The sequence below is a fragment of the Dermacentor silvarum genome, chromosome 4, assembly GCF_013339745.2.
Source record: "Dermacentor silvarum isolate Dsil-2018 chromosome 4, BIME_Dsil_1.4, whole genome shotgun sequence".
Classification (NCBI taxonomy): Eukaryota; Metazoa; Arthropoda; class Arachnida; order Ixodida; family Ixodidae; genus Dermacentor; species Dermacentor silvarum.
This window is the reverse complement of record NC_051157.2, coordinates 3,666,314-3,677,457: the sequence shown is the minus strand read 5'-3', so window position 1 is coordinate 3,677,457 and position 11,144 is coordinate 3,666,314. Positions and strand designations below refer to the sequence as shown.

At 46.8% G+C, this 11,144-nt stretch overlaps 1 protein-coding gene across 1 annotated transcript in view; it reads right to left on the bottom strand.

The window, feature by feature from the left end:
• Nucleotides 1–9,049: 9,049 nt before the first annotated feature.
• LOC119448019 (transmembrane protein KIAA1109 homolog) overlaps nt 9,050–11,144 on the bottom strand; it is a 431,927-nt gene continuing 429,832 nt past the window's right edge. The window contains exon 33 of the mRNA XM_049665124.1: nt 9,050–9,581. Coding sequence (XP_049521081.1) covers nt 9,268–9,581 — 314 coding nt within the window. The 3' untranslated portion in view covers nt 9,050–9,267. The remainder of the gene's footprint in view (nt 9,582–11,144) is intronic.

Here is an 11,144-nt window from a genome sequence, read left to right as displayed (position 1 = left end):
GTACAAATATCTTGGAGTGTGGATAAACAATGGGGCTGAGTACCTAACGGAACATGAAAAATATGTGACGGCTAAAGGTAGCAGAAATGCAGCTGTGATGAAAAACAGGGCACTGTGGAATTACAATAGGTACGAAGTGGTGAGAGGGATTTGGAAAGGGGTGATGGTCCCTAGTTTGACTTTCGGCAATGCGGTCCTGTGCTTGAGATGAGAGGTTCGAGCTATTTTGGAAATTAAGCAGCGAGGGGTAGGTAGGCTTGCTTTTGGAGCACACAGAAATACGCCAAATCAGGGGGTACAAGGTGACATGGGATGGACGTCATACGAGGGTAGGGAAGCTACCAGCAAGATAGAATTTGAGGAGCGATTGAGTGAAATGGCAGAAAAGCGGTGGGCAAGGAGAGTTTTCAGTTATTTGTACATGAGGAATGTTGATACAAAATGGAGGAAGCTGACCAGAAAACTGTCAATCAAATATTTGGACTGCAGGAGGGGTGCAAACCAGGAAACAGCAGTTAAGAAAAAGGTTAAGGAAACAGAGAGGGGTCTGTGGAAAACGGGGATGCAGACGAAATCAGCAATGGGAACATACCGAACTTTCAAGCAAGAAATTGCCAAAGAAAATATCTACGATAATTCTAGGGGAAGCTCTTTGTTGTTTGAAGCCAGGACGGGAGTATTGCGGACTAAGATGTACCGAGTCAAGTACCAAGGTATAGACACGTTGTGCTGTGCGTGTGGAGAAGAAGAGGAAACGGCTGAACACCTCATACTTTTCGGTAAAGAGCTTAACCCTACAGTGCAAGGCAACGGGGCTGACTTTTTCAAAGCATTGGGGTTTAGGGACAGTGAAGGCAAAATAGACTTTAAGCGGGTAGAAATAACCAAACAGAGGTTATCTGATTGGTGGATAAAATCAAGGCAGGGGTGAAATTTCACCCACCACAAAGTAGAAAATAGGTTAATAGTCATGGCTAGGTGGCGTATGCCACCGCCCAGTTTAAAGGGTTCAGCCACATCCATCCATCCATCCATCCATCCCGGGGTAACTCTCCTGCAGAAAAGGGGGTGGAATTGGTGCATTCATTCATAAAAGTATGAATTGGCAAAGGGTCAAACAGGAATGCAAGGAGCATTTATGGCTAAAAGGGAAAGTTGCAGGGGAGTAGACACTCCTTGGCTTTGTATACCTGTGGACAGGAGCAAATGCCAAAGAGGAAAACAAAAAGAATGCTGGAATGCATATCAAGTGACATTAATGAGCTAGGAGAAGGGTGAGATTATTATACTAGGAGATATGAACGCACACATAGAAGACATGGACGGGTACACAGACTCAACAGGCAACATGATGCTGGATATGTGTGAAATGCATGACTTAGTTGTATGCAACAGTACTGAGTAGTGTGAAGGGCACATAACATGGGAGGTAGGGAGCCTGCAGTCGACGATAGATTATGCACTAATGTCACATAGGATGCACGATAGGCTAAATGTAATGAGCATAGATGAATATGGCTCCAGAAGTCTAGGTAGTGATCACAAACGTATTAAGGTGAGTTTTAGAAGGGAAATGAAAGTAGGTAGGAGGCAAGATGAACAACCAGGTGCAATATTTTACTCGGAAAAGCAGCTTGAAATAGCAACCCAGCAAATTGAGGAAGTAATTTCAGAGGATACAAAAACAGAATGGACATATGCAAATTTAACAGGGCTATTTGAGCTAGAGCTTACTAAGGTACGAGTCACGACAAAAGGGAACAGAAGACGTAAACCCAAGAGCTGGTGGGATGAGGAGGTTAAGAAGGCCATAGAGAAACGTCAGGTAGCATCCAGGGAACACAGATATTCAAAGCAGAGGGGTGAACCAGAGGCTGATGTAGGCAGAAAATGGAATAACTTTTTAAACTGTAGAAGGGAAGCATCCCGTTTGATCAATGAGAAGATCAGAAGAAAGGGGAGCCAATGGTTGTCAGAAGTAAACAAAAAGGACAGAAAAGCTGCGAAGAAATTTTGGAAACATCTCAACTCCTTGAGTAATAAGACTAGCCTAGAGCAGAGGTTTATAGTTACAGCTCAAGGTGTTCGACTAGAGGGAGATGAGGCAATGGAACATATAAGAACAATGATGACAGAAAAATTTAAAGAACGAAACATAGCATGTGCTCAATCAGGTGAGGATAGACCAGTCAGTGCAGTGGCTCCACTGGCACAAAGCGAGTGGGAAAGGGCAGAGAAGAGGGTTCCTAGTAGCACGTCGACAGGCCCTGATGGCATCCCAATTATGTTGATAAAGACATTGGGCCCAAAATCTAAGAAAGCATTAAGAGAGGCAGTGCGCAAAATGATAATGGACGGTAAAGCCCCCGACGGATGGAGACTGAGCAGGATGAGCATGATATATAAGGGAAAGGGGGACAAAGCCGACATAAACAACTACCGTCCCATAACAGTGACGTCAGTGGTTTACAGGGTGGTGATGCAGATTATAAAGGACAGACTGCAGGCATGGCTGGAGAGCGAGGAGGTGCTGGGGGAACTACAAAATGGGTTCCGGAAACAAAGAAGGTTAGAAGATAATCTGTTCTCATTGACACAATGTATTGAAATAGCAGAAAACGAACACAGGTCCCTATGACTTGCATTTCTGGATATCAAGGGAGCCTATGACAGTGTAATCCAAAAAGATTTGTGGGACATACTGGGCACCCTAGATGTGGAAGATGGAGCAAGAAATCTTTTAAAAGATATCTATAAAAGTAACAAGGTGCTTATAAAATGGGAAAACAAGGTATCTGGGCCTATAGAGATACAGCAGGGGCTTAGGCAGGGGTGCCCTCTGTCACCTCTGTTGTTCATGCTGTATTTACAAGGATTAGAGAAAAAATTAGAGAGGAGCGGACTTGGCTTCAACCTCTCCTATTGCAAGCAAGGAGAATGGATTAAACAGTCATTACCAGGACTGATGTATGCGGATGACATTGTACTTATGGCTGACAGCAAGGAAGACTTGCAGAGATTAATGGACATCTGTGGTAAAGAGGGAGATAGCTTAGGTTTGAAGTTTAGTAAAGAAAAATCGGCAGTCATGACTTTTAATGACAGTCAGGGCAGCGAGCATAGGATACAGGAGGTTACTCTGGAGGTGGTGGATAAGTACAAATATCTTGGAGTGTGGATAAAGAATGGGGCTGAGTACCTAACGGAACATGAAAAATATGTAACGGCTAAAGGTAGCAGAAATGCAGCTGTGATGAAAAATAGGGCACTGTGGAATTACAATAGGTACGAAGTGGTGAGAGGGATTTAGAAAGGGGTGATGGTCCCTAGTTTGACTTTCGGCAACGTGGTCCCGTGTATGAGATCAGAGGTTCGAGCAAGGTTGGAAGTTAAGCAGCGAGGGGTAGGTAGACTGGCTCTGGGAGCACACGGAAATACGCCAAATCAGGGGGTACAGGGTGACATGGGATGGACGTCATTCGAGGCCAGGGAAGCCAGCAGCAAGATAGAATTTGAGGAGCGATTGAGAGAAATGGCAGAAAAGCGGTGGGCAAGGAGAGTTTTCAGTTATTTGTACATGAGGAATCTTGACACAAAATGGAGGAAGCGGACCAGAAAATTGTCAATAAAATATTTGGACTGCAGGAGGGGTGCAAACCAGGAAACAACGGTTCAGAAAAAGGTTAAAGAAACAGAGAGGGGTCTGTGGAAAACAGGGATGCAGACGAAATCAGCACTGGGAACATACCGAACTTTCAAGCAAGAAATTGCCAAAGAAAATATCTATGATAATTCTAGGGGAAGCTCTTTGTTGTTTGAAGCCAGGACGGGAGTATTGCGGACTAAGATGTACCGAGTCAAGTACCAAGGTATAGATACGTTGTGCTGTGTGTGTGGAGAAGAAGAGGAAACGGCTGAACACCTCATACTTTTCTGTAAAGGCCTTAACCCTACAGTGCAAAGCAACGGGGCTGATTTTTTCAAAGCACTGGGTTTTAGGGACAGTGAAGGCAAAATAGACTTTAAGCGGGTAGAAATAACCAAACGGAGGTTATCTGATTGGTGGATAAAATCAAGGCAGGGGTGAAATTTCACCCACCACAAAGTACAAAATATGTTAATAGTCATGGCTAGGTGGCGTATGCCACCGCCCGATTTAAAGGGTTCAGCCTCATCCATCCATCCGTCCATCCACGTCGCCCGACCAGGCTCGACCATCGACTAGCCGGATAAGCGCCCTGATTCGCGATGCGAATTTCCTTTTCTTTACCTTGAATGGCACATCTTGCTCAGCCACTCGGGTTCGCGAAGATTGCAGCAACATTATAGCGACATATGCGCCCTATAAATTCGCGTACAACACGTCATTTGCTTGCGAGATCCAGGACGTCTTGGCATGTTTACCTCGGAGGCCGCGCGGACATGCCTTGAGTTTTGCTTCACTGCGCCAAATTACTGTCTATAAATGCACGCTTGAACGAAAACAACTGTTCTTACTTGCAAAGATGAATTTAGTCCGAGTTGTTCGTTAAAGAAAGATGCAATTGGATTTCACTTAAATATATATAACTGCCCTTAATTGGCATGCACCGATGATTATGTTACATAAAAGTTGCCTTGGCTCGCTTAATAATTTCACGTTTGCAAGATTTCTTGAAAACTGGGATGTTATAAGCGAAATATGGTGCAATTATTGATAATTTTTGCAGCTTCAAAGCACTGCATGATTGCTGCCTTCTGTTTGGGTGGGAGCTTGTCGATCTTCTTCTTCAGTGCACTTTCTTCAATCGCATCATTTGCCTGTTTTTGCTGCGTGAGAGCCTCATCCAAGCTTTTCGCTTAGGCTCTTAGGCGGCGCGCACCGTAGTTTGGGTCCTTGCCTTTAGCTTCCTGGCGTAATTTTCCTTACGCTTTAGCTGCCTAGCTCGACACCTCTGGTTGAGCAGTAGCCTTCTGAGGTACTTGGAGACGATGCAGCACTTCTCAGGGCCACTTACAAGCCCCTTGCATTTCGTGGGGTAGAGGCTTTCATACCAGCTTGTCATGTTGGAGCTGCGCGCAAGAGGGAACTGCACCGACCGCGCTGCGCCAGAACAGAGCTGCATGGTGTCAAGAGCCACTAGGATCGATGGAGGATCACAGTGCTCATCAAGTGAGAGCTCGACACCACGTACAAACACTTGGTGTTCGATCATGCTGTCCCCGCAACGAAACAGCACAAGCTTTTGGGCGTGAAGCAAGCTCATGATTGGCCCCAGTAGGCAGACGCTATACGCAACAAAAAGGGAAGTTTCAGAAAAAAACGTGCTTACCCCACTGATTGGACGGCACGATCACATTTTGGTAATCCAGAGTTGGCGGCAAGCGTGTGTGCTTCATCCGATGTGTCGGGTGAGGCCACGTCGATTCGCGATTTTTTCTGTGGAGGTGCAAACTTTCTTTGTGGAGGTGCAACCTTTCTTTCGGATTCCTTTTCTTAGACACTGGCTTGGAGATGTACTTGGGGACGTTTGGAAAGATCGTCAGTATCGCATCCGGCTGTAGCAATGGCCTGCTCCTTTCCAGCCGCACCAGCTCACCACTGATGATGTGTTCAAAGTGACGTGACACAAACTGCGGATTGAAATGCAGTTCGCACACAGCGGCATTTCGTTCGAGTGGCTTGTCCACCCGAGGTATGTTGCGCTGCCACTTTCGGTACATCTCGTCTTATGGTACCCCGAAGAGCGACAACTTCTTTTTGCACGATTTGTAACAAGTCGTGCAGACAGGCACAAACAGTGACTTTGATAGCGACTCATCCCTGAGCACTTGTCAGCACTGCACGAAACATTACTTTGCACGAGAATTTCCAACAGAACGCAGGAGAAACTCGCGGACCAATTCGTATCGGGCGCGCAGCTCAACGTATAAACGAGTGCGAGCGCCCCCCCGGCGGATGCATCACAAGGCGGCGACGGTGGTTGCCATAGGAGCCGCCGGGCGGTAATCACACTTCCCCTATTCTAGCCACTGTACCGGGGGGGGGGGGGGGGAGAAGCACGGTTTGCGCGGGAAAGTAGGTCCGGCGCGCTAGCCATATCTGCCTAGTTGCCGTTATGGCAGCGGTTCCCAGAGATCGAGCTAAGCGCCACGCGCGAGCTGGGGGACGAGGCGCGGGAAGGCACCTCGATCCCCACAATGCCTACTGCGTCCTCTATTTTTGCAGTTCTCATTCTCTATTCTATTTGCTTTTGTTATTCTTTTCCCGTACATCTCATTATTATTTTCTTATTTCCAGCATTTAGAATCACCAGCCGTTGCCACAAGGGTGTTTAATATTTTTTTTTTCTAATCTAGTGCGTCTTTACCAAAGTTAGAATTGATATGCACATTGCTTAGTGGTGTTCTCTCTCCTGCTGTGAAATTACTCTTTTGAAGCTATATTGTGATCTAGTTGATTGATGTAATTTTGTTGCTGCAGGGTACCTGGTTTTTTTCATAACTTAATACTGTTTTTTTATGTGTGTGCTGTACGGTGTACTATATAAATTTTCATTTTCTTAGCAAGAGCACTGCTGTGTAAATGTGCTAATATTTAATTTATATCTTGCTGCATTGCTGGAATAGCTTATTCACAATGACGTATTTAGAAAGCCTTCAGTCCATTCAAGCTGTTGTTAAAAGATTTTAGACATCGAGCAATTTGTATCCGCATCGCAACCCTGTTGTGCTCTTGGACGAGTGTGTTGAACTTACATAAATAAATGTTTGCTTTTTTTCCACATGCTTTCATTCTTAAATGACGCAAAGAAAGCACGCCGAATAACTACACAGTTCAGATAGTTCAATTCTTTAAAAATAAGAAAATAAGAAACACGTTCATAAATAGTGTGAGAAATTGTAATGTACAGAAGCGTTGGGCTGAGCAATAATTGACATCTTTTGAATATGAGCAGCCTGGATATCTATTACGTTGCACTTACTTATAAGCAGAACAGCATGTATGCTTATTGGAGTCTCGAGCGACTGAAGGAAGCGTAGGTGCCATGTAACAAGATTTATCTCGGACTTCTGACTGATTGATTTGAACATTTATAAAATAAGAGGAAAGTGGAAGGGAGCTAAACATAGTCAAAACAACGCATAAGTGCCCCGCCTGCCTGCCCCCCCCCCCCCCCCCCCCGTAGGAACTTGCTTGTCGTGCGTGCCCCCCCAATAACAAATTCCTGGCGCCACCCCTGGTCAAGGGGCTTGCTGCAAGAGGAGAGATGGCTTCCTGTAATGCATGACTTATGCTGTTTGACATATGGGAGCAGTGGTAGTAGAATAAAACCTTCAATGGTTTAGAATAAAACCTGTATGCTTACAATCAAATATAAATGCTTGCTTCTATATATGAGTAACACGTAGAACAAAGTGAGAGCAGGAGCCAACGTTTCGACCAGTGGACTTGTCATTCAACAAGTCCACTTGTCGAAACGTTGGCTCCTGCTCTCACCTTGTTCTACGTGTTACTCATCGTCTTGAATCGCCATCTCCCGCATTCCCCTTGTTTTCCCTGCTTCTATATATGCCATATACCAACAATTTTTCGCTCCTGTAGAGTTAGATGGCACAAGGTGCTTCTCTAGCTCAATACAATGTTAACATTGTCTCTATGGTTGTCACGGAGCGGCATATTTTCGAATGGTTTGGACGCTGATTAACGACACGCCGAAGTACGAGCGTCAAACACGTGGGCTCCTGACTGTGCAGCGTATAATGCATTCGACATCGACACGCCGAATTACGAGCGTCAAACACGTGGGCTCCTGACTGTGCAGCGTATAATGCATTCGACATCGCCACGCCGAATTACGAGTGGCAAAAACGTGGGCTCCTGACTGTGCAGCGTACAATGCATTCGACATCGACACGCCGAATTACGGGCGTCAAAAGCGTCGTGGCCGCTCGGGCTGCCATCTCGATTCCAGACGCGTCACGCCGATTACGGACCCCGAAGTGTGCGCGTACGGCCACGTGGTAGTGCCGGGATCAACCTTGGCCCTTGACAGTGGGAGAGAGGCTAATCTGCGGTTCTTCGTCCATAGTGAGAGTGCGGCCAAGATTGTTAGGAGCTAAGAGCGCTGAATTAGGAGAACGCTACATAGCGGCAGTTTCCCTACCTAGGGAACTAGGGAAAGGAGAGGCTATTTAAGCGCATGTTTTGGGCCCTGCTGATTAGTCTAGAAGCTGAACCTATGCGCTGCTGAGAAGCCGTTGGGGGGCTAGTGCCGTCCAGTATCGCCTGGGCCGCCTGGCCACGTCGGAACTCCGAGGAACTTGTTGACGTACGAGACGTCAAACCAGCGTCTGCAACGAAGCTCACGGTAGTTCACCTCAAGTTAGCTAAACCTGCTTGAGAGAAGACGTCAAATCTAGACTCCCGGGAAACCCAGCTCAGCAATTCGCATCCACCTCGACAAGATCGGACCACCAGCATTCTTCGGGAAAGCTTTGTGCACCGACTTCCACGGTTTATGGACTTGCTGCTGCTGCCCGGCCATGCGTATGACACCATTTGTTTTCCTTTGAACTTTGACTTATTTTGAACTTTGCTTTAGTGAAATATTGTTTAGCGTATTCTTGTGTATTTGATCCTCGCACTGTTTCATTTTTATATCTACGGTTCATTGCTCGTATTTATTTGTCTTCATCATTGTGTTAGATTAATTTCAGGTGTGTTAGTCTGTCTTGTGTTTTTTTATTATTGTATTTTATTGATTTGTGTATATTTATCAGCCGATAAATATCTTGTTTTTTTGTTTACTCCCGACTCTGACTCTTTTCACTGTGCTCGCTTGCGTACGGAACGACCAACCAGCTTGTCTACCCCGTCGATCGACTTCGCGCCGACGACAAATCGGGGACAGCTGTGACAATGGTGCACAAATGTTCTCTGGGGTGTGGTGTCCAAGTGAGCAAGGCACAAGAAGTGAGCAAGTTAATGCTCACTTCTTGAATATATACAGAGACACATTTGTCATTTTGCCATCTATTTCAATTCATACATTATAGTACTGTAAACAACATCAACACATCAGTGTGCATACAGAACACAATGCAAACAAAACAATCACTGAAAGCCTTAACAATATACTACAAATTATACATAAATTTGCTTCATGCATGTTTCATTCATGCAAAAAGCAAAGTTTAACTTAAGGTTGCTGTACAACCATGACTCAATAAATCACAATCATTGCTCATTAGCCTAAGCTGCAGCAACATCCACTGGACAGTACATCAGTGCTGTCGCACAGCCTTGAGCATGCGCTCCAGCATGAGCGACAAGAACAGGTCCAGGGGGTCCATGCATCCTCGCTGCAGCCACTTTGGTATAGTAACACGAGCATGAGAAAAGCCCAGCTTGTGCAAAATGTAGTCCACGCCATAAGGTTCAATGCCCTTGCCCGCCCACGATAGGAGGCGCACAGTGGGCTCAAGGTGCCAGGTGTAGCACTGATAATCACGAAAGTCTCGGTGCAGGGACTCCAATGACTCTGCTACACTTCGCTTTCGCCGCTCACTTTCTGGTGACTGGCTCTTGGCTGCTCCACCTAGAAAGGGACACTCTGTATTAAAGGAAGCACTCTGGGAGTGTAAAATAAAAAAAAGTTGCAGTTTCACCCAAAAAGCGAAGCATCGATTGCGATAGCAAATTAGTAGACAGCTATAGGAAGTAAGGATAGTAATTTTCTCGGCCGTATAAACTTGGTAAACATTCACTTACTATCTAAGTTAACAAGCATGGTGTCACACGTGCACAAGCAAACATGAACACATCTCACTCAATGACCGCGCACACTCGCTGTCAAAACGCTGGAGTGAGAAAGCGCAGCAGCAACGGCGAGCGAATTGACCTTCGTGCTGCCTCTCGCTTTAACACGAACTAAGTGGCGAGAACAAAGCGCACACAAAGCTATCAGCAGTCGGTGCACTCTGTCCCCATCCCAGATTGCTTTCAAGATTGGGCGCGCGCGGCCGCGCCATAAGCAGCTGCTGCCAAAGTAGAACGCTGCCCCCCCCCCTCCCCTCCCCCCTGTGCCTTGCGCACGACGGAAGACAGTGCGCTTCCTCCCTGCTTTTCTCCCTTGCGCGCGGGAGATCGAGCCACCATCATCGGTGCACTATCACACGCTTTCACTCGCACATACATCATACGGCGCGTGGCAATGATGTTATTGTCCTTGGACTTTATACGGAACATCACATCGATGGCAGAAAAGCACCTGGAGTGTCTATATTGTTACGTGTAACTGATGCCCAAGGCTATTTACACTTTATTTACAAGGAAGATAACGGAGGCCAAAATGGCGATGCTATATCAAGCGGGAACCCGTCGTCTTCCTTCTCAGTGTAGCCACACTGTGGCGGCGGCTGTTCTGTATCATCACCCCCGGCAGTAGAAGCACCGTCCTGGTGCTTCTACTACACATCCGCGGTGAAAGATGTGGTATGGCTTAAGTCTCGCCACGTGAATGATGTCGCTTGCAGCTGACGATGACGCTGAAAGATCGGCGGGGATGATTTCATATGCGACATTGGTCACTTGTCGCACCACACAGTATGGTAGCACGACAGCAGCTTTTCGGAAAGGCCCACACGGCGGATGGGTGACCAGAGAAGCACCAGAGAAACAGGAGAAAAGTGCACGTCGCGATGGTGGCAATCATAGAGGCGTCTCTGATGCTCCTGTGAGGCCTCGAGACGGGTGCGGGCGGTCGGCGTGTGCGATTGCGTCACGGGCGTATTCAGTGGCTGAACGTGCGGGCGAGGGCAGCAAAGTGTCCAAGGGCAACGCGGGTTCTCGGCCATATACGAGATAGAATCGTGAATAGCCAGTGGTGTCGTGACGCGATCAATTATACGCGAACATCACATATGGTAAATGAAGATCCCAGTCGTGGTGGTAGGCTGCAACATACTTCAACAGCATGTCAGTGATGGTCCGGTTGAGGCGCTCTGTGAGGCCACTGGTCTGTGGGTGGTAGGACGTGCTGAACTTGTGCTTTGTCGAGCAGGAACGGAGGATGTCCTCGACAACTGCTGAGAGGAAGCTACGATCACGGTCAGTGAGTAATTGGCGCGGAGCACCGTGCACTAAAATGATGTCATAGAGA